The sequence below is a fragment of the Echinococcus granulosus genome (genome assembly GCF_000524195.1).
Source record: "Echinococcus granulosus chromosome Unknown EG_S00140, whole genome shotgun sequence".
In the NCBI taxonomy this organism is placed as follows: domain Eukaryota; kingdom Metazoa; phylum Platyhelminthes; class Cestoda; order Cyclophyllidea; family Taeniidae; genus Echinococcus; species Echinococcus granulosus.
In genome coordinates, this window is record NW_020170520.1 from 116,853 (window position 1) to 141,347 (window position 24,495).

At 40.4% G+C, this 24,495-nt stretch overlaps 1 protein-coding gene across 1 annotated transcript; it reads left to right on the forward strand. All coding sequences in view use genetic code 11, as the record gives it.

The window, feature by feature from the left end:
* Positions 1 to 1,377: 1,377 nt before the first annotated feature.
* On the forward strand, positions 1,378 to 23,786 carry EGR_09276 (Rootletin; the record flags this gene model as incomplete). Its single annotated transcript, XM_024498525.1, has 33 exons — positions 1,378 to 1,587; positions 3,519 to 3,707; positions 4,658 to 4,741; positions 4,825 to 4,952; positions 5,014 to 5,083; positions 5,618 to 5,833; positions 7,186 to 7,443; positions 7,559 to 7,732; positions 8,448 to 8,732; positions 8,808 to 9,001; positions 9,427 to 9,601; positions 10,768 to 10,974; positions 11,606 to 12,079; positions 12,654 to 12,841; positions 12,892 to 13,058; positions 13,136 to 13,328; positions 13,905 to 14,016; positions 14,102 to 14,232; positions 15,012 to 15,187; positions 15,896 to 16,283; positions 16,338 to 16,542; positions 17,379 to 17,709; positions 17,927 to 18,361; positions 18,432 to 18,595; positions 18,673 to 18,855; positions 19,550 to 19,597; positions 19,713 to 19,973; positions 20,787 to 20,997; positions 21,070 to 21,209; positions 21,572 to 21,703; positions 21,791 to 21,970; positions 22,120 to 22,302; positions 23,601 to 23,786. The coding sequence occupies 33 exons, from the start codon at positions 1,378 to 1,380 to the stop codon at positions 23,784 to 23,786; spliced, it is 6,678 nt and encodes a 2,225-aa protein (XP_024347069.1).
* Positions 23,787 to 24,495: the final 709 nt, after the last annotated feature.

Here is a 24,495-nt window from a genome sequence, read left to right on the forward strand (position 1 = left end):
CGTATTAAACTTCGATTGGATGCAATATGTGGGTGCAAGTCAAACAGTTTAGTTAAACACATAAGGCGACCTAAGTGTGCATGAAGAAGATTTAAGCATTAAAAGGCGTTAATCAAGGTGTTTTTTGAGCTAAACATATAAAGGTAAAACAAGAGCCTTTAACATCATCACAGAAATGGTCTAGAGCTATAAATATTAACACAATTTATTCGGCCATACATGATACGGAAAATAATTGTTTTATAACTGCTTCTTTGCTATACAAGTTCCGTTAATTTTTAGGTTATACTTTTGCCTGGTGATGTAACTGAATTTCTGTGTTAAAATTTTCGGCTACGAGGTTCTTTATTAATATCTCATCTTCCTGACCACCTTAACTTAAATAATAAATACAATGTTTATTTCTTGAAAACAAACACTTTGCGATGCTAATATAGAGTGTTAAAATCCAGATAATAATTCGCAATACTTATGTTGTTTTAATACACCCTTTAGGGAATAGGCAAGTTCGTAATTCGGGTTCGGCGGTGGGATTGTCGCTTCCCGTGCCTAGGAGCAGTCGCGGCTCCTCCCCTTCCCAAACCTTGTACTTTTTCTCCCGACTATTGCCCTCTTATAAATGTTAAAATTAAATCAACCGGGGTGTTCAAAGAATACTGGGAGCTGGGGGGGGGGATGGCCGTGAGTCCCTCCCCGCGATTAGGGGTGCGAAGCCAGGGAGCTTTGGCTGGCTGTGTAGTCCAAAGCTAATAAATGGATGTGAGATGGGGGTAGGCGCACAAGATTTAATAACAACTAAGTAATTAAACTAGCACATTTGCCTCCGCATTCTTGTGCTAACAAAATTGTTCAAAATATCGGAAGGCATCATTATCCACTAATAATTGTAAAACGTTAATAATTTTTTTTTTGTAAGAGTCCTTGTGAGTGCCTTTTGGTCTAATTTTTGATTTGTTTTAACTTTCCAGCATTAAGTAGTGGACGCTCAACTGTACACACCCGCATATATGAAACAGTAAAGCTATTCATTACACTACCTGATAATTATCTCCTAAAGCGTCTCTTTTAGCTGTACCCTTTTGCCTTTTTTGTAAAAAATCTTAGCCTGGCGGTTGATGTTGAAGACTACTGTCTGGTTTTCACGCATGTACGACCAAAAATTTCCCTTTATTCGATCTATTAGTAGGACTATTTTGCGCAACAAATTGGGGATTTGCACTTTGCAAAGGTTTCAATACCTTTCTTGTAATTTAGGTTCTGTTTTTACATGCTTTTGCTTCCAAATTACTTGATACTTATGTATGGTACAGAATAATTTTGGTTCACGAAGTGTTTCTGATATTTTAGAGCTTTATATGCGTATCCTTATTTTGAACGATGTCTGCTAGTGAGACAAGCAGTAGCACACCACATCAAACACCAACTCCGGGGGATGATTCAGGGGACACTGCTGCACTTGCAGAACTTACAACTCAAAATATGAAATTTACTGACAGCCGTGCCAAGTTCCGATCTGAGAACCCTGAGCCTTTAAGTCTTCTGGCGGAGTCTCAACGACTACAACGTGAAATGCTGCGTGTTGAATTGGTACGAAATAAAATTTAATATTGATGTTAATGATAGCCACTTCAAATAAATTAAAGTTGCGATAGCTGGTGAGTGCATGCTAGTAATAAAACTATCACTCTGGAAAGAATCTGTAATTTAAGCGGGTTGGCAGGCAAACATAGTTTTGTGTTTTATCAAGTAAACTTTGAATATAGTCTTTCAATTGAATAAGATTACTTAGCTGATGGGAGGTTTTAATAACCATCACCCCCATGCATCATACATAAATTCTTTTTGAGGGTGCATTGTGTTAACAACTAATTTTAGGAAATTGGCAAGTTCACACAGTCATAGAGGTTTACAGATTTTAAACAAAGTTCAAGCAATTTTTTAAACACGCAAAATACTTAACCTAGGCTTGATGAAAGTAAAGTATACATACAGTACGATCTAATAATGACTGCGATTTGTCGCGACAAATTTCATTCAAAGGCTGGTTACTTGTAAAACAAAATTTTTGAAAGATCATTGTTCTTAAAAGCGGAATGATCAAATTTTAGCCCAGGTTTTGATATTTGGTTAAGAAGGAGCCATGATAAGGCATTTTGAATAAATTTTTTGGTTACATATGTGCATGCAAGTATGTGCCATAGTAAAAACGGAATTCTTTTATTCGAGTTGGCAGCATTCTCATCTAGAATGTAGTTTTTGCAATTAAGCTAAAATTATGGCCAAGGCATCTAATTTACTGCATTTCTTTTGAAATGGAAGGTAGTGGAACTTCGAAATGCATGCATTCAAGCTTTAAAAGACAAATCGAGTTAAGAATTACTAAATAAAGTCGGGCAATCCTTCTCATTAATCATTTTCGGAAATGACGTACCCATCTAATTTAAATTTGAAAAAAGATTTTTGCGATTTCTCGTGAGTCCCGAGTCTAAATAGACAAGATAAGACCGCAAGGGTTACTTTTGTTAGATCATTTTCAAAAACTTCATAAGCTAAAAGGATAGTACAGCGATAAAGTGAACCAGGTTTATTTTGATTGTAAATTCGTCAAAAGCATAAATGAGCAGTTTTGGTGGAGGGCACTAGGAAAGATGAGTGAGAAATAAACCGTGCATAATGAGGTGTAAACTCATCTCATCTAGCATGCAGTAAAAGACCGCATATTAGCAAATAGATTAATATGCAATCACATATAATGTAAATTTCTTCTATAATGGTTATCAGTTTGAAAAGAGTCGCAACAACTCTTAGAGAAAATTGGTCAGGTTTTCTCTTTTCCTGCTTTTATCTGACCTACTAACAGGGTAATTTATGAATATTAAACCGGCTTAGTGGAGTTCACTAGCCTTGTCATTGAAGAAAAAGTCGAAACTCCTCAAAGCCATTTGTTTATAATATGTCGGTGTGTTTATTACTAAATAGATGAAAATAACGTGACAACAAAGATGAACAACTTGAATTTCTTTCACGAGAAGGGAAAAATGTTTCAGCTAGTCTTGTGGATCTCTAACACTCGATGGCAGAGTTAAGTAGAAAAATGTAGGGCAGATTCCACCCTTTCGGAGAACTATGTGCTTTTGCATACACACATGCAGGTTTTTAAACATCTCCTAAATGGTGGCGGTTTCCGGGAAAGGACATAGTCCTCATTAGAGGCGTGGTCGCATGGAGAACATTTCCTGAATGATTGCGCATTCACAAACACCCTCGACTTAGCGGGCTTTGCCCCCGAAGGTGAGGTGAACGCATCGTGCAGCAGCCATCAAATGGAATTACCCCTTCCTCAAGGGCACAACTTATGGTAGACATAACAATCCACGCGAAAATCAATTCATTTCAACCATAAAACCACTAGCTATCCACACTTGACCAACAAATTCCAGTAGTCAGTCCGATGGTCAAGGCCGAGTAAACTTCATTTGTGCAACTGTAATCCTCGCGAGACTTCATCTTTGTTGTAGTCGGAGGGTGTGGATTTACCACCGGCAAGTCGAGGGTCAGAAGTGTCTCCAGTTCTAAGCATGAACTCTCCGACAAGGACTCGAATACAACTTCTTGAAGCCGAACTGTTGGAGAACAAACGAAAAGTTTCAAGTTTGCAGGAGGGCAATCAGCGTCATCAAAAACTAATTCAAACCCTTCAGGGGCAGGTGAATTGTTCTATTCTGTTTGTCGTTGCCAAATAAAGTCTACGCAAAGTGACGAGGTCGTCTTATTATTATTATATTATTATTATTTGCAACCATTATAAAATTTTAAAGAAAGCGTATATCTTGTATAAAGCGGTTCCTATAAAATGGTTGCGCATTTTGCGAATATTTCATGGATCGGCCCTTAGGAAATCTCCATTATTCAAGCTTATGGATAATCTGCTGTTACTTACGCTGCTATTTGATTTGCGATCTGAATGCACATGTCTGGCAAATTTATTTTAACGGCGTGATTTTACCACATCCCTGAGCAGCAAGAAAACACATTTATGCATTTGGATGAAGCATACTGGTTGCGAAGTTGGTAGTAAATGCAATACGACCACACGTTAGATAGCGAGGCTTGGATGAGAGCTATATTTGCCTAGTTCACTTAAACATTCCACTTCAAAATCCAAACTTCTATTTGTTTCTAATTAAACTACGTAAAAGGCTTATTATTAATGACCCCTGATTGATCAATCAACAAAGTAAGCCATCGTAACCAAATTGTGCCAACAATTTTAATACCTTTGGATCATGCTCAGACCAATAAACATCCTCCTATGCCCGTAAGGTGACGATGCCTAATCAATGATGTCAAACGCGGTCAGTGTCGTGCATGTTCATGCATCACGAAATCCTGCTGAAATATTCAAGATGGGGGGCGTGAGAAGTTGTTGCAACGCCCAATTTCGCCTACCTGTCTTGGGCGTTCCCAGCGCCGCTGAATCACCAGATTTGATTGGCTTCTTTCCTTCTTTAAATTTATCACTACTCTCTTTGAGTGAGAGCCTATCAGTAGAAAAATTGAGCCTCCCGGGAGTTTGGCGTATTGGCAATTTTGATTCTAATTTGAACCAAATTTAAGTTTCTAAATGTGAAACGCTAATTAAACTTTTGCATTCTAGTTGGCACAATACAAGCGCAAGAATACTGATTTGGAGATGGAGGTGGAAGATCTCAAGCTGGAGGTTCAAAAGAACGCAAAGAAGGTATACTTGCTTTGATTCATACTTGATTGTCCCCTACTGAGTTAAATTGAGTAGTAAAACACTCATGTTTTGAATTGCCTTAGTTACAATCCAAGGAAATGGAACATGACAGCCGCTTGGATGCACGTGAAAGTATGGCTAAGATGCGTGAGGAAAGCTTGATTGCAGAACTGGAAAATCTTACCAGCACGCTAGAGGCGGAACGGAATAAGTGTGTATTTTTTCTGGCTACCAAGTGATGTAACACGAGCTAAACGCTGCATTTTGTGCAGATCGGCTGAATTTTCACGTGCGAATGAGGTCCTGCAGGATCAACTGGAGGAGGCCGCTGCAGCAAATCAGGTATGGCTTTCAGTCCGAGGTTTCATCAAACAGTTCTCGGTGCAGTTAAATTATAGAAGGGACAAAAGGTTTTGTTATATTTATAAAAGCCCCTTTAACATGATTTAAGAAACAATTTTATAATTTTGTGCCTTAATTTTACAAAAAACTGCCTCAAAGCAACTTTTTGACATAAATTGTTAGTTTTAGGAAACAAATATGCTGTGCAGTTAAGAGCATGTTAGCTGATATAAAAGCACTTCTGGTTTAATACTTGAAACTGAAAATAAATAAGATTGTGAGGAATAACTATTTCTGTGGTGATCCTAGAGCGTGTGTAAACTCGAAAAATATATATTAATACTGTAAAATTGTATACACGTGGTAGCATTAATTGTCAGACCAATGTTGAATCTCATCCAATTTCCATCCTTAAGTGCATAGACTGGACTCTTTTATTCATGCTTATCGTATAAGTAAACTAGTGTGAAACACCTTTTAAAACAGTGGGTTGCGTAGTAGTGACATTGATGTAAGCCATGTTTATTCGCAAAGGGTCTGAGTAGGGACGTCGCGCAGTTGACTCAGGCTTGGCGTCAGGCCACACAGCAGTTGGAGAAACGTGAGGTCGACTGGCAAAACGAGGAGACAGCGTTCAACGAGTACTTCGCAACGGAGCACAATCGCCTGCTGGCGCTGTGGCGTGAGGTGGTTGGATTGCGACGTGCCTTCGCCGAGCTGCGCCACCACACCGCTCGTGACTTCACACAGGTGAGCTCCTTCCTCTCCACTCCCTCCTCTCACTCCTTCCTTTCTTCTTCTTCTTTAAACCTGGGGGTCACTAGTAATCTCAGCAATACGGACATTTTCATGTACCCATTTGCATGTGATTCGACTGCCCCCATTTTAATTAACTGATTTCAGCTGCGAATTCTGCATCACTGTTTGTGTATGATGGTGTACCGAAGTTTTCGATTTATGTGCATCCAAAACGCGGTTCATCTTCGCTTTGACGTAAAGCTAGCTCTAAAACAAATTCCTCTGATTATTACACTTTTCGTTGGTTGATTTTTCTGCGAATTTACTTGTAATCCATATAGAAGGGAGATCGTTCAGTAAATGACGCACCTTTATCTAATTTCACTCATAATACAAAGGTAATTTCTTTTTGAATACATTTCTTCGTAATAATTAAAGCCTATTTTCACATTCTTGGCACTACGTTCTAGCATTGCGATTGTAACTCAGTTGCCAAAGGCTAGTCTTTATTGGCCTGACTACCACACACTGGCGCTAGATATTCGGAATGTCAGTTCATTTGACATGGTTGCGCTAAAAAAATCAGATCCGAATTGCATCAACGCAAAGCCTTTGCGCCAACAAAGGCACAAACATCGCTGCTGCGTTGCGAGTTCTACTAAGCAAAGTTAATTCTACAAATTCTATATTCACTTCTAGGCTTATGAATTTACTGATGAAGTGTATTCCAGGTTATGTCTTTTCAAAGAATTTTCAGAAAAATAAGCACGTTTGTGGGTTTAGAAGGAAACAAAAGCGTGCATTAACTCCTTGAGTGAAACTCTTGATTTATGGCTGAAAATGGTTAAAGGTAAGGCAACGGCCTTTCGCTATTTCTTAACGGGTAAACAAGCCCTGCAGCAAAATACCGTATTTGCCAATAACAGCGAAGGTTTGATCTTCACGTGCTTTACCGATATACATAGATGGAACTCTCAATTTGACTGGAAAAAATTGTCCCATTTACACGATCCAAAATTTACTAGCTAATTTAAATTTGTTCCCTCACTTATTAGAAAACAAAAATAGGTGGAATAATTATGCAGTAAGGTTCTCTCCTTACACATTTTAAGTGGAATACATGTGAGCAGGCTCACAATATCTTACAGCCTATAATTGTGAGAACAAAATCCCATGCAAAACGTGGACTTAAATTATTAGCAGAGATGCACCAATTGCCAAAACTAACTGAAACCAAACTCCTTTTTGGGAATTCGTGCTAAGGTTGATTATTTATATATTTTTAGTGATTTAAGCACACAGAACGTTGGCGAACTTCACAATGGTTTATTTATCAAATCCCAATAAGCAGTTGTTTATTACAGATGAGCAGCGAGATAATGCGAACGGGTCAATCACTGCAATCAGCTTGCTCCGCATTGGGCAATAACCTCAAAGCCGCTGAATTGGAATCGGCCGACGCACTGGCCAAGAGTCGACGGCAGCTAATGGCTGAGGAGGCGGACGCGAAAGCGCGTAGCCAATCACTGGCCGAGTCTTTGGAACGTAGCCAAGCCCGATTGGTGGAAGCCGAGGATCAGATCATGCAACTCAACAGACGTGTCCAAGAGCTTATGGCCGAAGTAAGTATCCTTTCCCAATAGTGCACCCAATACGTTTTCAGGTTACCGATTGAGACCCTTATTAATCTAGATTGGTTGGAATGAATGCCAGGCTAAGTATTTACCAATTAAACAGGTTGCAGACAAGGATCGTGTCTTAAACACATTGCAAAGACTTCGAGCATCACTGCCTTCTCCGAAGCATTCGGATGCGGAAGGAGAGCCGGCTGGGGAGGATCCAGTAGCGGTGACAAAACGTCTAATTGAGCAAACACGTGCAATGCATCAGGCGCTTTCTCAAATTGCTCAGGTACATAAATTCTTGGCAGATTTTCTTCCATTCAAGGCCCTTTCACGTTGAGCCATTGTTTTAGTTAATTTTTTTTGTTTGAACACTTCCGTATTTAGATCGAGAGCAAGTAAATATTCCAGCACTCTTAGAATGTAAAATCTACAGCAGGTTTTCAGTGCAATCCTTTTAGAGTCCCATTTTTTAATATGCTCGCGAAGACTTTATCTACTAGCCATAGCAAAATATCTGGGCAATTTGATACACTTTACAGAAATGTCATGAATAAGATCTTTATCCTTAAAGTACACTTGTTAGAAAACATAAATTCCTAGGCAAAATATCAATTTTCTTGTAAATGTTAAGTTTTCTAAAGTCAAGTGATGGAGAGGAAACTGTCACAAATTCAAAATATTTGGATTTAAAAATCAGACAGCTCTGTTTGAGTTACCTCCTAACCGAAATGTGTTATTGTAGTAAAGAAAGCCTATTAATTTCACCATTCATAAAATCATCAATTCTTAGGTCCCTCCAATTTGTTGGAGGTATTTAATGTAAACTACTACCATGTATGCAAATAAAATTAGTAACTTGCTTTTACTTTTCTTGGAGTCAGTTCCACTTCTGTGTAAGCAGCCATTAGATCTTGGTTCAGTGTACTACAAGCAGTACCAGTACTAAACTAGTCGGTACCGTCTGCGTAAAAAATATGCTCCCAACACCATACGCTGCCCAGACCGTCCTTGCGGATACAGCGAATGCCGACGTCGATGAGGCGCAGGAGCCTTTCATGGTGAGCTTCCAACATCAAATGGAGACCGGTGATTGGGTAGAAGACGAGGCCGGTGTCCTCGTCACACCACGCTCCAGGCGTCCAAGGTCCACCTCTCCGTCGAGTGAGCACCATTCACCTCAGCTTCTCTTCGCCTTACCGAGATCGCCGTCCATTGCACCTCCCCTCAAATTGGCCGCGACCACGGTGAGTGCGGTTCAGTCAGCCCTCAATCGGCGTGCAACGCAGGTGAGTCGTGCCCTTTCACCTCCTCCCAAATTGACTGTTAATAGAGTGGAAAGCTAATTTGGAAGTGGCCTTTAGGTGCAGGCATTGAGGCTGAAGCTCTCCAGCCTGCGAGGCCGTTTTGAGGGAATGAACAAGCGGTTTGAGGAGAGTGAGGGGGAAAGGACGCGTCTTGTGGAGCATGCAGGCAACCTGCGGAGTGACCTTGACCTCGTACGCAAAGAAGTCGACTCCTTGCGCGTCGAAAGGGACAAGATCAAACATGCTCTCAGGTGTGGAGATGTGTGTAGCCTGATCTGCGCCGCGGGTCATATAACTTGAAACAAACTGCACACATAAATGTTTTGAGAAAATAAAAAATCAAATAAATAGAAATATAGTCTGCGTTAAAATGCATAGAGAGCCTTATATGATAGAGTCTTGTGTGATTATGTGACAAATTTTCCATAATAAACAATAAGAATCCAGAAAAAGCGGTAGATTGTTGTCAGTACTAGAGGTTGCACAAATTCATCAATTAAAGTCACTTATAAGTGGCAACACATTCTTCTCGTATCACATAAACCAAATGAAGCCATTTCCAAACCAAAAACACTAATGATGTTCCAGAATTCCAAATTTTCAGGAGTTCTTTTCTACAATTCAGTGTTTATAAAGATCAAAGCATGGCTTGCAAACTTAGAAGTCTTTTTTGCAGTATTTCCATAGAGGAGAGGAACATATTGGAGAGAGCGCGAGCCACCAACATGGAGCAAATTAATTCGCTTCAGGCGGAGCTGGAACAGTTTCGACAACTTCTCTACGAAACCTCGAAGGAGCGTGATGGTCTTGTAGAACAACGCAACGCCAAACAACTGGAATATGAGAGCAAGGTAGGTTACTTTGTCATTTACTACATTTTGACTTCTCATTCGCATGCATTCCTAACCCCTAACACCGCCCCATAGTTACGGCTCACCTAGGGGGCTACTACTATTATCATCATCTCTTAACGCATTATTTACGAATTTCCCCAGTCAATTAGTGGACATTTATTCGCATCAACGAAAAAAACTGGGACTATTATAAAATAAGATGAAAATGAGTACCCTCAGGAGAACAAAAGAACTCTTATTATCCATTGTTTATTGGAGAAAACGGCTTTTTCACCCTATAAATACTTATGCACAACTTAACAGCATTACTTTTCAAGTAAATCGCAGGTTTAAAAGCAGTGAAATGGTAGAGAAGTTTATAGAGATGCTCATAAGGCCCACATCATTACTACTTATTAAGCATTTCACTAAGAGAACAATGTCTGCTTAAATTTGGGCAGCTACATGGCGAAAGGCCACTTTGAGGGAGACTCTATGAAAGTAGTGCTTTTTTTGACTATCTGGTTATTTAAGCTGCTTTTAATGTTCGAAACTAAGTAAACTCATAAAAGAGAGTGATGATTCAAAAGAGAAGTCGAAGCATCAAAACGGAAAAACAAGGAATCAATTGCCAAAAACAATCGCATGGTAAATGAAGTTATTAATTCTATTTCATTATTGTATTCAGAGGGAGAGTAAAATTTGCCGGTGTTATGAAACCGATGTGAACGGGTCTACCGCATGGCCTCGTCGATAAGTCGCTCTAATCGTCCATTTTTATTCGAACAGATCTAGGTTCTAGTTGTGAAGATGTGGGTTAACAGAAGAAATCGGCTGATCACTTTTTAATGAAGACTGTCTCTGCTAAGATGAACAAATGTTAACAACTACTTTAATCCATCCTAAAAAAGGATCTAAATTTGTTTCGATCGGGTGCATTTGGTATGGATCAAAAGCAAAAAATAATAGCATGAAACCGAAAGTCTAAATTTTTAACCAAAACTCCAAGTAGAGACAGCTGTTTCAAATAGAGCTTAGGACCACAAAAGCTATAAGTCTTGCTGCAGACCTTCATTAATTTGCACTCGTGGATGACTTCGTCTCAAAACCCGCATCATTCCCCACTCACCGACACACGAGTTTACTCCCAGACCGATCAAGCGATCGACGCATTTGCCCCACAGGTACGCGAGACCACCCGCCTCCAGCGTACGCTGGAACAGGCAGAGACGCGGATTTCGCAGTTGAGGGAGGAGCTGAGCGCTGCGCACAGCGCGGAAGAACAGCTGGAGAAGCGGAACTCGACCCTCTCCAACGACTACAGCGAGGTCACTGGCAAACTCGAGCGTTTGGAGCGTCGAATCAGCGAGCTCACTGAGCAGCTTGACTTAGTGAGTCCATTCCTGATAACTACGATGTGGAATTAGTAATCAGTGTTTTTTTTTGAAGATGGAAGAATCATTAGAGGACATCGCAGTGTTCATTGAAAGAATGGTCGAAATTTACCTCTAGCTTCAAAGGAGATGATAAGTATAAGTGATTCTAATGAACTTCAAGTTTAAAGCAGTGACAAATATAGAAGAGTAAGGATTTTGATTAATTACTCTAATATTTAAAGGTTGATTCCTAATGAGGGAAACCGATGTTTTCTTATTATGAGTATGTGTTATATATCGAGCAAATTTTTTATTTGAACCACACTTCAGGCCTTCATTACTAGGGCTAGTAAGTGTGAAACAGTTTCATTCAGAATTCGGCGCGCGTTATATGAGAAAACGCGTTCGAACAAAATTTCAGCCCACGAAATCATTGAAATAAGATGTTTAGTAGCAAATATGCTCAGATTACCGCACATATTAGCTTGCTGAAGGTTTTTCAACACTATTAGCCAGCTACATCTAGCCCTAAGGAGGAAACCTCAAACTTTACATATTTAATTAAGAAACATTGAGGGAACTGGCGTGAACTGCAGTATCAATGGTATCACTACAGGCGCCATTGCAAAGATTTTTGTCGTTTCAGATTCAACAAGAGAAGCAGAAGCTGCAAGACAAAGTGATCGGCCTTGAATCGATAATCGAGGCGAGGGAATATGAGCGGTCGGAGTTGACACTCCAGCTTAATCGTTCCACGTCTAATGAGACACGAGCGCTGGAAGAGCGCAACCACCTACGTGCCGAAGTACAGCAGGTGCGAAACCAGTTATCACGCTCCGACGCGGAGTTGCAACTGAGTTCGGCGGAGTTGGAGCGTCTGAGGGAGACTCTGGCGCGGATGGAGCAGCAGCACCTGCAAACTGAAGCGGAGACGCTGCGAGCTAATCGAGAGAGGGCGGAACTTGCTGAGGAGGTGGCCGCGGCCAATAGGCAGGTGAGCAACCTGACGGAAGAGGCGGAGACACTGCGGAGGGAAGTGGGACAACAGGCAGGGGTCGTATCTCGACTGAATGAAGAGCGCGAGGAAATGATGCGAGACAAGGACGATCTCTCCTCACGAGTAGGCAAAATGCTCATTTTTGGCCATAAAAACGTCCTTCCCACTCATAAGAAATTAAATAGACATGCCGAAAATGTTCATTATCTGCATGTTTGCCTAGAGAATGTCTGCTGAAAAACATGTCCTTCTCCAGAATCTAAAGTATCGTACACTAAAGGAGTTAGTGTGTTTTTATCCAACTTTCTACAAGAAATATTTTTTGTGCAATTTTAAGACAACTCGTAATTAAGCACAACAGTTAGTGTCTTTCTGTTTTTAAAAATTATTGTAATGCATAATGTTTACCTAGTAAGTCCTGCAAGCGCAGTAGTTTATGATTTTTTAAGCACACTTTGTAAAGTGAATATGCTGAGGAATGCAGATATTTTGCAAAATGATGTGATTGAAAAACTGGGCAATTCCTCGGAAATTTTTGAAGGAATCTCCAGTACCGGCTATTTGATGACTTTATTACCTTCATATGGTCAATTTTTTATGATATCATTCAACAAAATCACATGCTTTTTACTCCACATTTACCCGTACAACAAATGCTATTGTTTTCTCAGTAATTTCAACTATTTTTTCAATAAAGCTGTCGCTTAACGAGAGAGAACGCAGACAGCTTTCGGATCTAGTGGCCAGGCTTCGGGCGGACAGAGAAGTCTTGGACAACGAGGCCTTTTTGGCTCAACGTCAGATCACTGAGCTAAAGAACAAGGCGGAGAAGCAGGAAACGGATATTGCTAATCTTACTCTTCGCCGAAACACCCTTCAAGGCATGTCAGTTGTTCCTAATTACTGTTCCGCCCCTTCCACGGTTTAATAATGAGGTTAATAATCTTAACAGCCGAGGTGCAGCGCTTGAGAAGTGACTTTGAGACGGAACTGAGCAAAATTCAGCGTCAGCGGGACCGTCTAGGAGCTAAATACACGGCCGAAGTAGAAGAACTGCGAGCTAATCTAGCTACAGCTGAACAACGACTTGCAGAAGCTGAAGGTAAGTCGGTGTGGCTACTCACGGTTAAATCAGTAGTTGATGGTGGAAGCATGATTCGCAATGGCTTCGCCTTCTAGAGGCCGCGGTGCAGGCAGTTCTGCGGGCGGATCGAGCTGCTGCAGAGGCAACGAAGGCTTCCATACTCGAGGCAGGTCGATATGGAATGAGTGAACGAGAGTCGCAACGGTGGGCGGAGGAACAGGCGAGACTGAATCACGAACTCCTTCTGGCGCAGAGGCAAGTTCTGCGAGGCTTTACAAGAGCACTCTTGTTAATTATTCCGCACAAAAGGCGCAATCACTTTAAAAACCTCAAATAAACATTATAAATTACTTGTGATTGGAAATAGAGTTTACCCATGACTACGAATAGGTATTTAATTTATAAATATCAAAAGTGCGGATGAATTATTTCCCTTTAACACTTACAAAGGTTCTATAGATCTTAACTTTGGAGAGTTTACAAAGCACAATGCAATAACTTGATTAGTACCTTTTTAATAATCTTTGCGTCAATTAAAGCAAATTTCAGCGAAAATTCCTTTTTTGAATATGAATAGGTAAATTATTTCTAGACCTACTAGATTTGTATGTCACGGGTATGAACGTCACACTTTATAGAAAAGCGGTTTTAAAGTATAACTAGGTGCAGCCTATCGCATTTTCAGATTTTCAATCTAGTGTATGAAGGGTAATATCTTTGCCTAGTAGCGAATTTTGCATGGATCTTGCGTGCAAAGTTTTTAACCTACCTCAAAGTTCCACAAGCTAATGCTGGAGATGAATTATTTTGGGTAAAAAAATTGGAATTTTGATGAGCGCGAGCTTAATTTGATCCTCCTTGAAGAGAACGAGACGACGCATTAATGCGGGCTGAGCAGGAACGCCAGAAAATTCTGGCACTTGCCGCGGAAGATCACGCAACTGTAAGGGAGCGGATTTTGCTTCTTCAAGAGACGGTGCGTCTGTTCGGTTAACCATTTTGCTTATTTGAATTGAGGAACAGCAATAAGTTACATTATTACGAGGAAAGTGTCATTTCAGATTACGGATTTGGAAAAAACACTTGATAGAACGCGGCGCGAAGCGGCTTCAAGAGCAGAGAAAGACGACGTTGCACTAAAGACAACCACCGAAGATCTGCGCGCATGTAGGGAGCAGTTTGAAGAGTTCAAGTGAGTTTGCTTTTTCCATAATCATTACTAAGAGGTAGCTGCTCCTAGACTGATTTCCTGTCTGACTATTTCAAGCCCAAACAATGCAGAGGACTGATATCTGACAGTGCTGCTGAAATTCCGTTCATGACACACTTTCGATACAAAATGTTGTAAAAAAAAAATTAAGCCCATTTTGAAAGCCGTGAAAATAGGTTAAATAAAACCTAATTAACTATCAATTAAATTATTTTTAAAGATGCACAGACGGGTTCCTTAATATGTAAAATACGCCTAAATTATTCCTTTATTTGATTGGCTACCGCTGAAATTGGAGCCAAAAAACTGCATTTTGGTCAACTTTAGGTCTGAAACCTTATGTTGAGGCCAGAGCTGACCATGTGGAGGAAGACTGTAGTTTTTGTAGTCACAAATTTATGCTACTTGATCTTTTGAAACGCAAATTTTGTATTTCCGGTCTAGCAATAGTAGGTCATCAAAGTGTAAAATTACAGTACCTTGGTGAATCCCCACTTTAAGCAAAATTAATGCGCCATTTCGATGATACCAAAGTGCTGATTCATTTTCTAACGCGAAAGATGGCAATCGTCAATGCACACTAAATTTCCGTGCGGTCATGAAGATGGTTTTATAGGATTTAGCCGTGTTTTCTCGTTTTAAAATATTTCTGAAGTGTCAAGCGGTGTACTGGACGCATTGTTAGGACCTCAAACATTAATTTCTCATTATAAAATAGAGTATTTGCGAGAATACTATCAAAAAGCCACTTTTCTTCGAAGGGCCAGCCATGAGAAGGAAGTATTGGGATTGAAGGCCGAGGTAAAGGCGCTGGAATCAAGCCTTGAACGCACCGTTCACGAGTACAATGAAGTCCAACTCCAGCTTCGATTGTGTGAGGAGCCACGTTACACCAATCGCTCTGAATACTCCGAAACAGCAAAAATTCTTCGAGAAAGTGGGCAAACCTAGCTCTTTATAAATCATTTTTTCATGGAAAATGATTGCAAAGAATAATGGGTTTTGTTTATTCATAACCGCTTCATATTTTTTCTCTGTTGTGCATACTTCGGTACCCATACTCTTCAGTTTCAGTTCACCCCTGACATTAATGTAAATATGGGGGATATATCAACAAGGCATAGAATCCGTACAATGAAAAAATTTATTAAGTTAAAATCAGCCAAACACGAATCGCAGAACGTTAAAATAATTGGAGCATATTAATCGGATAACAGAATGACTTTTGGCTTAGCGACCTCTTTGTGATAGAATTTGTTATATGCTGTCCAAATAAACTGTATCTGCTTAAGATTTCGTTAATTTTGGTGTCTGATTTAAGGTGAACATGAGGCCTCATAAATTTTACAAACGGTCTTTAACCAACCTAGAAGGGAATGAAATAACCAGAATAGTGGTGTGTGATTTATTAGGTTTGTTAACGATAGAATAATGAAAGATTAGACAGTAGTTGCTGTAGCACCTAGGGTATGAGGTAATGGATAAATTGTGGTTAATACCTTATCGTGTTTACATTCACAGTCATAGGTTTTATGTATGACGGTACTTTTATCACCTTATTTCTCATATTTATACTTAAATTAGAGTTCAGCATAAACCATTTATGACTTCATTCAGTCTTTTCAGCATGTCATGTTGATTTTAGCTGAAGAAAGCCGTAACAATCTCCGTCGTGAAGTTGTGGACCTACGTAAACAGCTGAAAGAGACCGAGTCCGCCAAGTGCGCCCTCGAAGTGACGGTCCAGGAGATGCGTCGTCAGATGCGTGAGCTTGAGGCAGAGAGGGGTGGCCAAAGTCGTATTCTCAACGAGATGCGGGAGCGGTTAGAGAGCAGTGAATGTGAGCAACGTAACCGAAAGGTGGAAATGCACTCCCCACTAGCAATTTCGAGGCCACGTGACGACCTTGCGATGAAAGAGCTGAGACAAAAGCTCTCGGAATGTGAGCTAGTAAACTCGAGACTTCAACAGAAGTGCGCAGAACTGAGGACCAACCTTGGTGAAGAAATCGCAAATCTGGAAGAAGTAAAACGGTAGGCCTTAGTCTTGTAAAATTTAAAAAAAATTATGCACTATTTTAAATTTAGCGAATGTGTGATGCTGAAGAAACAGTTAGCTGAAGAAGAGGCTGTGCGCCACAACTTGGAGACCGAATTAGGCAGCCTACAACGTCGTCATGCTGATGCTGAAGATCGCCTTCGAGCTCATAAATGGACAACCGGTTTGTCGACTGAAGAGGCCAATAGAGATTGTAAACGCCTCGAGGAAGTCAAACGCATCCTACAGTCACGTGTAAGATAGGACGCTAGTCACATGTTCTGGATGGACTATTTTTGCATAAATTATACAATTACTAAAAATCAAATGCTTGCGTTGGTATGTTAGAATACAAGAACTCTGTCAAATCATGCTGGATCAACAAAGTAATGGCAGAATACAAAATTGAAAGTCGCTGACGAATATTTTGCTATGTCAATTAATAGAGGTTTTAGTGGTGATGGGAATACCGTGGGTGTCATTATGTTAAATTTCTCATAGAATTTACATTAGTCTACTCAAGTGCAATGAAAAATTGAAGAGGCTATAATGACTAAGCAAGTTTTCCCGTCGTGTACACCTTTTTACACAACGGAGCAGTTACATGGGAGAATTGTTTCGCTAAGTAATTATGACAATAGCTGCGTATTTTCTTGAAGTTGTGTCTGGAAAAAACTTTTGATAAAATGTTTTGTGTAATACTGGAAGGAGATGATCGTTTGAATCCTATCAGGGTTATATTTGCTGCTTGTAACAATGAAGCAATGTGCGTACCCATAAAGTGCCGACTGCTTGCGGAATACGCGGCATTTACTACTTAGGATATTTATAATAAAATCTGACTATTACACAGATGTAATTCGATAATTTCAGTGACGTGTGTGGAAAGTCTACTTTCTCCCCTTGACAATACTGTCATTAGGTAGTAAACAAAACACTCTGTTTTACTTTTAATTAGTCAAATGACCACAAACCAGTCAAATTGGTATTGCTTCATTGGAGAACAAACAAAAATACCAAAACAATAGGTACAAACTGGGTAAAACTAAGTGCCACTGATTGCTCCTTTCATATTTGCAAACCCCCTTTAGCTGGAGACTTCTGAACAGGCGAATGCTCGCCTTAATGCGGACCTCACATCGGCGCAACGACGGCTTCAAGCTCTCCAGTTGGAGTTGACGGCCTCCAGTGAGTCAAGGATGGATGCTGAGTCCCGTCTAGCTTCCATTCACTCTCTGATGCGTCGACTTCTTGGTTTTCGGCAGCGTCAGGGCTCCTTGCCTGTGCTAATGCTAAACTCGAAGAAACGGAATGGCGATATTGATGACAATGAGATGATGTGGGTTGAAGACAACTGTGATGGCCACAGCAATTACCAACATCACCTCGATCGACGTTCCAGGTCTATATCACCTAACAAAAGTGAGCCAACCTTTTCGAATTCGGAGGCGTTTGTTTAATATTTAGCCTCCAAAAATCAGGCTGTTTCCGTGACCATTAGTTTAAAAGATCAAGCAAGATAAAGACTATGTGCATGTGATTAATTCTAAAATAAATGAAAGAAATGCAAAATTACAAAAAACCTTGACTTTACGCAACTGCTTTAGCGTTTATGGTGTTTGCTTTACTTGTAACATAGAGCACAACAACTCAGACTCCAGATCCCATTCAGCTGACAGGCGAGCTCATCTTCCTCCGACAGGGTGGTCAGAGGCACAAGCAGAAGGTGGAGTGATTCAAAAGACCACTGTAACCACCGCCGCCGCTACCACTACTGCTACCACTGGGACAACAATTATTTCCCAATCGCTGGACTCGCCAGGTCAGTTGCTCAAACGTCGTACGTCACCGGCCTCTCCACCTCTTCACCTGGGCGCAGATCTGGATCCCGACGCGGTAAGCTTCAGCCTGCGCGAGGTGCTGAGGCAGATGGAGCAAATGGAGAAGGAGAGGGACGATGCAGTAATGGCGAAACATGTCAATGAGGAAAAGCTCTTTAATGTCACCTCTCAACTCAATGAGAAATCCGATGAAGCTCAACAGCTGAGACAGATACTTCGCTCCATAGAAGAGGGTAAAGCGCAGACCAATTTCGACAATGATTATTTAGAACTTCTGGATGAGGTTTAGTGATTTTATTTTAGAACAAAAGTCACTGTCAGAACAACTGCGAAAATCGCACGACGAGTTATTGAATAAGGAGACAGAACTGCGACGAATGAAGAAGGAGCGTGACGTTGCTTTTGTGCGTGTCGAAGAGCTACAACGTCGGTTAAAATTGATGGAAGAAGAATGCAAGGTCATCCAGGTAAGGAAAGTGCCTCACTTGCATGAAATGCACTCAAAATCATTCCTGCAACAGTTGATTCCAATTCGACCTTGCAGGATCGACTAAATGCTTCTAAGAACCAGGAAGCAAAAGCTGCCGAGGATCACAGGCGAGAGCTTCGAAAATCTTTAGAGGAAGCCGAAGCACGCCTGGCGAGCGCAGAATCTGCTAGACGATCTCTACAAGCGGACTTGCATCGTCAGAGAACAATTACTTCTGATAAATCCACCGAAATTCAGGTTCGATTAAATTCTTGGAAAACTTTAAAGATAAGTATTCCGCAAGATTTTCTGTTTCTGTGTAGGTGTTTTTGTCGAGATTAGCTAATTTAAAGGTTTGGATGAAGCAATGAAGTTTACCAATGCTGTTTCTTTGTCGAGATTTATTACTTGATTTTAACATAAATTGCCCAAACAATGAATAAAAATGGGACAAACAAGGCAACGCTGTGGTCTTTTTAAATTAGTTTGGGGAATTTATGTTCTTCAAAAAACCAACTAAACTTCCAACCTGTTAGATTTTTGTTCCTTATCTTCTCTGCCAATCAACAATGATACAATTTTTTTAACTTTTAGAGTGCTTTAGTGCTACATTGATGCATAATTGTAAACGTTCGTCGATCAAAACAAATTCGTTAGGGTAGCGATGGAGTGAGACAGTGATATTAACCACGACACATCCATGGCCACAACAGTGAAGTAGTATTTGCCCAAGGTAGTAAACGAGGCAAATAAGTTGTAATATATTAAATACACTTAGAAATATCGATGCACTGAGGCAAAACTTTTGGTATCTCATACTGTTTGAGAGCCCGTTTACAAATTGCAGTCTAGTGAATGCATATTGGATGGTGGGCTGTTGTTTAACCTAGACAAAAATACATTCACAATAGATGCGGAAATTAAAATTTGACGGGAAATCGCCGGAATGGAGGCTGTGAATCCACCAGAGACCGAAAAACTAAAGATCAGTGGTACTGAGGTAAGTTACAATGCGTTAAGCGGCAGCTGCGCAAATAGTAAACGGAAATCAGGCCAGTGGGCAATGATGTAAGTACAATAGTTTACTTTAACTTTTCTCTCCTGCCCCGGTGTAGACGCTGAAGTCGAGACTGGAGAGTACGCAGAGCGAGATGTCGAGCCTGCACGAGAAACTGGCGGAGGCTCGCGCCGCCATCGATCGCCTGGGCCAGCAATGCGAGCACGCGGCTCAGAGGGAGTCGGAGGCGCGCACCAAGGCTCAGCGCTTCGCCGAGCGCGTCACAGAGTTGGAGCAGGAAAACGCACAGCTGCAAGAGCGCCTCAGCAGTGCCCAGCGCCTCATGACCAGCATGGATCACGACAACCGTCTCCTGCAGGTGTGTGCTTCCGCCCCTCTCTTCTTCTCACTCTACCGTCCTGATCTGTTAATCATGGTCTTATAAATAAGGGTTGCGAAATGCAACTGGTGGATGAAATTTTCCGTTGCACTTGTAAAAAATAAATCCTTGGATGTGCGTTCCGTGAAAATTAAGGTTCACAAGCACCAAAGCGAGCATTACTTTTACCCAATTTACCTCCGAGGAGCTTTAGGAAATTTAACATTTTTGAATCTCCACTTAAATAAATTTTAAAATTAACAGAAAGCGTCTTAAGGCTTGGCTCATAAAACTAATGTTTTATTCTATTTTATCGTTTATTTGATCTATAAGTTTGCTTTACATCAATACCATCTGCGTCAATGTTAAATAAGATGTGGATTTACGGTTTTTTCCGGAACAAAATAATGTGCATTGCGTAATTGGGCCTGGATCCATGAATGCTGATACTATTATGCAGAAATTTATAGTAAAATTTGAATATTATTCTGCCTGGTAAATATTCAAGTGCAAATCTTACTCCACGTAGCATTTCTTTCAAGCATGTAAAAATTTTGTGCAAATGAATGCTGAATTAATATGTGTAGAAACCCCAATCTTTAGAATCTCCATAAATTTAGTCATCTGACAAGCCCGTAAAAGTATTTAGTTTGTTAGAAGAGCCAAATTAGCATTATTGAAACCGGTACTTTCATGTTATTTTCAATGACGAAAACTTGGCCCACTCTGTTTCTGAAAGTTTATGTGAACCACCGATTCAAACAGCGTTCTTGTGATCATCCATGGCGATAGAGCTGATGCGATTCCCCCTAGGAGAGACTCGAAAATACGCAGACCAGTTTGCGTGACTGCAAGGAACAGTTGGAGCAGGTGAATACTCGCATCCAAAAGTTGCAAGGCGATCTCACAGAAGCGGACCTTGTTAGATGTGACCTCGAGGCCCAGAATCGGCAACTCACACGGCAAAAAAATGACCAGGAAATATTACAAAAGGACCTGACCCAGCAGATCATTAGCATCAAACGTAGGCTCTAAAGTAATTGAGTTACTCACTTGTCCATATTATTTATTTACACATATGTACTCTTTAAAATAGTTGAAAAAGAAAATACACAGACGAAGTTGGATAATCTTCTGAAGAACCGAAAGGAGTGGGAAAAAATGAAAGGTGACCTTGAGTTCGAGGTCAGCGATTTGAAGGAGAAACTAAAGGAATTACACGTAAATTTGGATCATGTAAGAAATGCCAGTAAAACTGAGGTATTATTATTTTCGACTACCCAAATTAATGAACTTTAGGGCATCACGTAGCTTTGTGCGAAGTCTGTTAAAGTATGATTATCGTACCCAAATAATAAAAGACTAATGGAAGTTTTCCCCATTTTGTAATTTTTATAAAGAGGTAATCTTAGGTAAATTTCTCTAAAGCTCAGCTTGGATAAGATTTTGCTTTGCATGGTAATATAATGCTCTGCATTTGTCTTTTCGACTTAAACAGCATAAGTTGTGTTTTAGCTTTACTAATGTAAAGTGCATTTTGTGTTGGTCTGTCCTGTAATGGACTAAACGCGAATTATTCGACGGTGTGTGTCAAATAGGTGACGCGAGAAAGACTTCGTGAGAAGGAGTTGAATTCGGTTATTGTTTCAAGTCAGGAAGATGTGCGCAAACGGACGCAAAAGCTGGAGGAAGAAAATCTTGACTACAGACGTCAAATTCAACGACTAAGCGTAGGTCACACAATTCCAAAAAGATTAATCTTGAGTTCGTGCATTATAAGTAGATTCAAACAAACTCACAAAATTTTTTTCACACAGGCGCAATTGGCACTTCGAGAAGAATCCCACGCTAGTCGTTTGGACGAACTGCTTCGACAGCGGCACGCCCAGATGGAAACGGAATTAGAGAAGAAAAGCGTTGCATTACTACAATGTGAAAAGGCGCTTAAAGCTAAGGAAATGAGCCATTGCCAAAGAGTCAAGACACTGGAAGAACAAGTAGGTCTACTTTTTGGCTAATCTGAACTATCGAAACCCGGAGTTCAAATAGGATACCGCAAAATAAGGCAGAATGACTAAACGAAGCGAAACACTATGGGAAAATCAGAAAACTGGTGTGTTAGCATTCGCTTGTTTTGGATTGGCAGATACGAATGCTAAATGATCAGCTGTCTCATGAGGCTAACAGACGTCAGCTCTATATGTCAACCAGCCGACTTCCAATTGAATCGCCTTCCGTCACTCACTACCCATCCGCAAGTCAACTTTCCCACACAATGGCCCAGTCACATGAAAGCCTCGCCAACCCACGAGAATTCAGTAGCTCACCGGTAAGTTTTCCACTACTTGGGCAAAAGCATTGTTAGTTTTAGCTTATTTTTAATCCAAAATTCACAATTTTCCCAAAGATTCGCGTAAATTAATGCAAAACAAATTGACAGTTTCTGTATAAGGGGCTAAATAATGTGTTCAGTCTATTTTAAAAGACATTTACGGTACTAAGACATCATTCCAGAATCAAATTTTTTGGAATGTGAAGGTGTGAATTTAAAAGGCAACCATTACAAGCAGAATATTTTACAACGCAATTGCTCCACGGCTTCGGTGACCTCCTGAGAAGGCTTCTGTTTTCACCTGGCACAAATGACTTATTGCAGCGGACAATGTCTGACTCAAATGATCAAATCAAAACTTTGTTTACTGTCTTTGTTTAGAAGATAAATAAGCAGACTTAAAAACAGCAGCATTTATCTGTTTCATGTACTGGTATCACCTAATTTTTACAGATATAATGAATTTGTTTAATTTCTTGCCAACCGATAGTAATTTAGTAGGACCTTCTTTAATATAAGCCAGGTAGTTGCCCGGAAATGTTGGTTTGTTGCCTAGGTGATGTTTTGCAAGAAATGTTTACGACATCCATGGAAACCATTTTTTGTTTTCTATATGCATCCTCGAGTCATTGTGGACAAATAGTACAAATGAGATGGAAGTCGAAGGCTCCACTTTCGCCTACTTATCTAAGTTACCCAATGTCAGTCATGGGCTATGCTATCAATAATGAATTAGCATGCTATTTATACGTGGAAGGTAAGAATATTGACGGTCGTTTATTCTGCTTCAACGCCTATTCCGTTATAAATTCATCATAATTTTTATACACTGCAACTTCTTAGTTGCCTCCAATCGCGACGATACATTTTAAACACATTTTTATCAAACTCAACAGCTTGATGAACAGCTGTGGAATCGTTGCAATGTGTTTGATTAATTCCGCTAGAACTCCATGCTGTCGACCGCAGGTATCTATGGATGATGATATCGAAGTTTCTTGTTTATTTCAGCAAAGAAGAACAGTGGGAACTACTTGTCCTTTTTCATATATAACCACTCATATAGTCATCTGAGTGTTATGCAGGATAATGAGGTGATATTACAGTAGTGTACAATCTTTTATCAGTTTCCAAAGCTTTAGTATGTTAAGACCCATTCCACTCTTCTGTGGTACCAGTGTAACCCAATGCACAAGTTAGACTGATTGCTTTATTTCTACCCAGGATCATTAAACATGCATCAGTTCTTTGTAAGATAAATGCACAGGATGGCTTTTATGGTAACCTCGCTTCAGGAGGGTGTCAACACGGCCCGACCGCCGCGTGCGCCGCAGCCACAGTCGACGGCGACGGTAACAACGACGGTGCTGGCTGGACGAGCACCCACCGTGGATGCAGCGTTGTCGGTGAGCGTGCAGACGGAGTCCCGCCCCACCGCCAGTACTAGTGGGACCCAAACTCCCTCCATTCGAATTCCTTAGGTCGTTCTCCGTTCCTATCATCCTTCCTCAGAATACTCCACACCAGACAACCAGTCACATTCTTGCCTCTTTTTCTGTGCCACATTTTCTGGACTTTGTGACTCTGAGTCCACTTTCAATTTTCCAACGTTCTTCTCCTCTACTTAGGTTATGTTCTAATGTTTAATTAAGTAATTAAAATGTATGGTTTCCAGTCAATTTTTGACCTCTTCTCTCAATATAGCATAAGGCTGGCAGGATCTCACTTTCACGGCTGTTTAAAGTCCTAAGTATTCAAATTTGCTTAAAAAGGCTCTTCTTTTTCGGATGTACATATTTCTAACCTACCTTGCTCTTTGTGACCCGCACTCACAGTGTGTACAGAAAATGGTGTCAATTTATTTTCCGTTTGTTTATATAGATTTACAAATAACCATTGCATGCATGTAATCATTGCGTGATCCTTGGAAAATTATGTGTATTTTCACATTCATATCAGATTTGGCCTCATGTGTAAAAAGAGCTGGATCTAGCTCCTGTATGGTTTTCATAATCTAATGAAAATGGTTTTACTGTGAGTTGCTACTTCTGTTAATATTCTTTTCGAATTAATCTACGCACTCTCGATTTCCAAAAATAGCGCCATTATCATATCGTGTAAGCAGTGGAAGACTACACCTATCTCAAAGGGCAACTACCCCGTTTTCCATTATTAAATGTAAAACTTTTG